Source organism: Oratosquilla oratoria, unplaced genomic scaffold, assembly GCF_046742065.1.
Source record: "Oratosquilla oratoria isolate Oo_2021 unplaced genomic scaffold, ASM4674206v1 SCAFFOLD111, whole genome shotgun sequence".
NCBI lineage: Eukaryota > Metazoa > Arthropoda > Malacostraca > Stomatopoda > Squillidae > Oratosquilla > Oratosquilla oratoria.
The window spans coordinates 433,072-437,500 of NW_027467468.1; the positions used below are offsets into that span (position 1 = coordinate 433,072).

The 4,429-nt window shown below is 37.7% G+C and overlaps 1 protein-coding gene across 1 annotated transcript; it reads right to left on the reverse strand.

Moving 5' to 3' along the window:
• On the reverse strand, positions 1–543 carry LOC143022526 (uncharacterized). The gene has a single exon (XM_076180783.1). The coding sequence runs from the start codon at positions 541–543 to the stop codon at positions 1–3; it is 543 nt and encodes a 180-aa protein (XP_076036898.1).
• Between the last annotated feature and the right edge of the window lie 3,886 nt (positions 544–4,429).

Here is a 4,429-nt window from a genome sequence, read left to right on the forward strand (position 1 = left end):
TTAACCCTGACGGTATTTCTTCCAACCGGATAGACGCTTCTGGGGATCTGGTTCCAACAGAATGTCCACAACACTTCGGCAAGACTCGCTCAGCCAACACCAAGGTATCAGTGTGTTCAGTTCCTCGTCTTTATCGTGCCACATTTTATAGATCTTGTCTTCAGGTGCGGCTTGTTCCCACGGTCTGCCTTTCGTCATCAGGTTGAAGTAGACGACTCCGCTCGACCACAAGTCAATGGGTGGGCCGTAGTAAGTGGGACCCTTGATGACTTCCGGGGCCATGAAAGCCCGTGATCCCACAGTCCCTGTCAGTTGAACCTCCTCACCGTTCATGAGGAAGACTTCGGCCAACCCCAGGTCTGCAATCTTTAGGACTTTTTGTGCCGTCAGAAGGAGGTTTTTGGGTTTCAAATCCCGATGTGCCACTCCTCGAGAGTGTAGATAGGCAACACCGTCCATGAGTTGAGAAAAATAGTTTAGGGCTTCTTTGCCTTTGATTCGGTCGATGTTTCCTTTAATATCACCACCTGAACGGTATTCCATAAATAGAGTCAGTTTGTTATCGACTCTTTCCCAACAATGTAACCTGATGATGTTTTCGTGGTTCAACTAGAAGTGAATTATTGCTTCACTCATGAAGCTCTCGTCGTTGGGTTTTAAAACGACTTCCTTTTTGGCGACCACTTCATCATTACTTTCATTTTTCAATAAGAAGACTTTGCCAAAGGCTCCTTCACCGAGTTCCTTAACGGTGCTCCATTTGTTATCCTTAAAAGCCTTGGCCTGTTTCTTGTTCTCTTTTAAGATATTTTCACTAGGCGTTTTCTTAATGACGCTCTGATGAGAAGTTGGGTTTTCTTGACTCTTTTTAGTGGGCTTCCGGCACTGACAGCTAAAGATCATGCAAAGTCTCGTCCAGAGTTTCAGGAAAGTCTTTCTTCGAGACTTGCCGCCGGTTTGGTATTCCTTTCTTGCTTCACCAGAAGGAGAAGAAGGCTTCAGGTCGTCTGGTTTCTTGCAGCAGCTGAAGAACATGTCGATGCTTCCTACAAATATGTCAGAGTACTTATTCAAAAATGTTTGTTTGAGTAATCATCCGGAGACATCCGAGATGGTGATTCTTGACCAAGCGATGAGTATCTCTATTGACTTAGTATCCTATGTAAGCAAAGCTCCTTGGGGTTGAATTAAACAAGACCTATGAAGTATGCAACTGTTTAAGTTCTTCCTCGAGATGAGGTTAATCATTTCCGTTGAAAGATCATCCTTTGGTAAAAAATATCGCTAAGGTAAAGATTTGTCATTATATAAATTGAAATTATTATAAGACAAAAAAGAAAAAACAAAATTAGAATTCTAATATTTTATTTTTCACCATTATCTGATTTTAATCACAAGCTTCAGTATACCAATAGTTTATCCTCTCTTCTGAAATATATCAATATCTAACAAGATAACTTCATGGTTAAAATTTTTGTTGATTTTTTTTACTGTGGCAAAGAATTATGAAGCTCGTACGCTATACTCCATTCATCTCTCTCTCTCATTCTCTCTCTCTCTCTCTATATATATATATATATACATATATATATATATACATATATATATATATATATATATATATATATATATATATATATGCGTGTGTGTGTGTGTGTGTGTGTGTGTGTGTGTGTGTGTGTGTGTGTGTGTGTGTGTGTGTGTGTGTGTGTGTGTGTGTGTGTGTGTGTGTGTGTGTGTGTGTGCATGTGTGTGTGTGTGTGTGTGTGTGTGTGTGTGTGTTTGTGTGTATACATAAATATATATATGTATATATATATATATATATATATATATATATATATATATATATATATATATATATATATACATGCTGCATGAGAAATCACATAAATTCGCGATTCTCAATATGCGGAAAGACCACCAAGGAAAAATATAAGCTGATGAACAAGCGCTTTCGTCTATTCAGACACCCTCAAGGTATATAGAAATGAAAAAGGACACAAGAATATATACATAGAATATAACGTCAGGAAGGGAACCGGGAAAGGTTGTGAGGCTCTATTGTCGACCTGACCCGTTCGCGGCACCGGACGTTTGGGCCACTACCTTTTTCACAATAAAATTGTCCAGTTTGTACATACCATGACTTAAATCTAAGTTATTGACAAATGTATCTTGTGCTGCCTTTTAACGAGAAATTCGTCAAACTACCTCATATTCTTTAGACTTTCAATATTCAAGTGGCATTTAAGAACTCCAATACAGTTAGAAGTCTTTTAATTAAAAACTCTCCTTATAAGGAAGAAGGATGCATCTATTCAATTCCATGTAAAAATTGCGACAAATGCTATATTAGTAAGACTGGAAAAGAATAAAAAGTAAGGTTAACACAACATCAGTATAGCCTCAAGAGTGGGCAGGTTATTAATGCATTATTCATTCACCTAAGGGATTTTAATAATTGCATGAATTGGGAGGGTGCTAAAGAAATTATTAAGAATAAGTAATATTTGACTAGAAATGTAATAGAATCCAGTCTGATCAAAGATACATTTGTCAACAACTTAAATTTAAGTCATGGTATGTACAAACTGGACAATTGTGTGTGCGTGTGTGCGTGTGTGCGTGGGTGCGTGGAAGTGTGTGGGTGTGTATTCATGATTATCATTATTTCAGGAACCATTGTTGGAAAGAATACAAGTACTGGACTCGTCGTTACAAGTTTATTTCTACGTTCCGAAAAGCGTCCGGGAATCGTCTTCAGGGATACACTATAAACGAAAGGAATCTGTATATAGGGAGCGTACGCTACGGAAAATCAACCGATCACAACGTTTGACATTACTTAAGAAAATAGATACATAAAAAAAAATCTCTAGAGCTAGCGAGTGAGAGAGAGAGAGAGAGAGAGAGAGAGAGAGAGAGAGAGAGAGAGACAGAGAGAGAGAGAGAGAGAGAGAGAGAGAGAGACATGAATAGAATATGGGTACGAACTTCATGATTCTTTGCCACATTCAAAGGAATCAAAAGGATTATCACCCTCAAATTATTTTATTAGATATTGATATATTTAAGACGAGGGAAAATAGCATTGCTATACCGAAGCTTGTGATTAAGATCAGATCATGGTGAAAAGTAAAATATGAACAATTTAATGATGTTTATCTTTTTTTCGCCTAATCATTTTTCCAGTTCATATAACAACAACTCTTTACCTAAGCATTATTTTTTCCAAAAGGATGACCTTTCAACGGAAATGATTAACCTTATTTCAAAGGAAGAACTTCAACAGTTGCATACTTTATAGGTCTTGTTTGATTCAACCCAAAGGAACTTTGTTTACATAGGGTACTAAGGCCATACAGATAGAGAAACTCATCGCTTGGTCAAGAATCACGATATCGGATGTCTCCGGAAACTTACTCAAACAAACATTTTTGAATAATTATTGCTGACATTCCTTGACATTCTCGTTAAGCAACAAGAAGAGATATTCAACACAGATACATATGTAAAACCTGCAGACACCGGTCAGTCAATGAACGTAAGAAATGAATGTCCATAAAGGTACAAAAGCTCTACCATTAGTGCCAATCTGCAAAGAACTCTTATCCCCTCTGACATATGGACAAAAGTTCACACGGAAATAAAAAGGTCAACACAAGTGCTATTAAACAACGGATTCGCCAAGGAGTGGCAGGGGTCCTCATTATGAAAAAATAAGTGCGATATTGCTAATGTCGGTTTTTTTTTCCGTCGGGAGGTGGGAGTCAGTGTGATGATTTTTTTTTTCTCTAATATTTCCAACCTCAATGCTGAACTTATTAATCAGTAATTCCTTATCACGAAAGGTAAATCACCCAATACTACTCTACAATGTCGTGAAAGATATGGAAGATGGTGTGGCGGGCAGCTGGTACTAGAAAATATATATATATCTGCTATGAGGAGCCTAATGAAAAAGGCTGTAGAATTTATTTTCCATAAATCTATATACCTATAAAAGTCTGATAATCTTGTTTGTCATCACGCTTGCTTCCTTGAAACCGTCACCCAGCCAATCAGAAGAAGAGATATTACGTCACGACTGAGGACCAGCCAATCAGAAGAAGAGGTATGACTTCACGACTGAGGACTAGCCAATCAGAACAAGAGATCAGAAGAAGAGATATGACGTCACAAACAAATTAACTCTTTACCTAACAAAGATTTTATTACCAACGGGTCACGGGTGGTCTAGTGGTATATAAGAGAGGGGTATGAAATAGCACGATGAACGTCATAATAAACGGAAAAGTGACACACACACACACACACACACACACACACACACACACCTTTTTTTTCTTTAGGTTTATCCCACTCATAAACCGGAATACTACACTTCGTGTGTATTTTCTTATATAGTAATTGTCTCAATATGCAT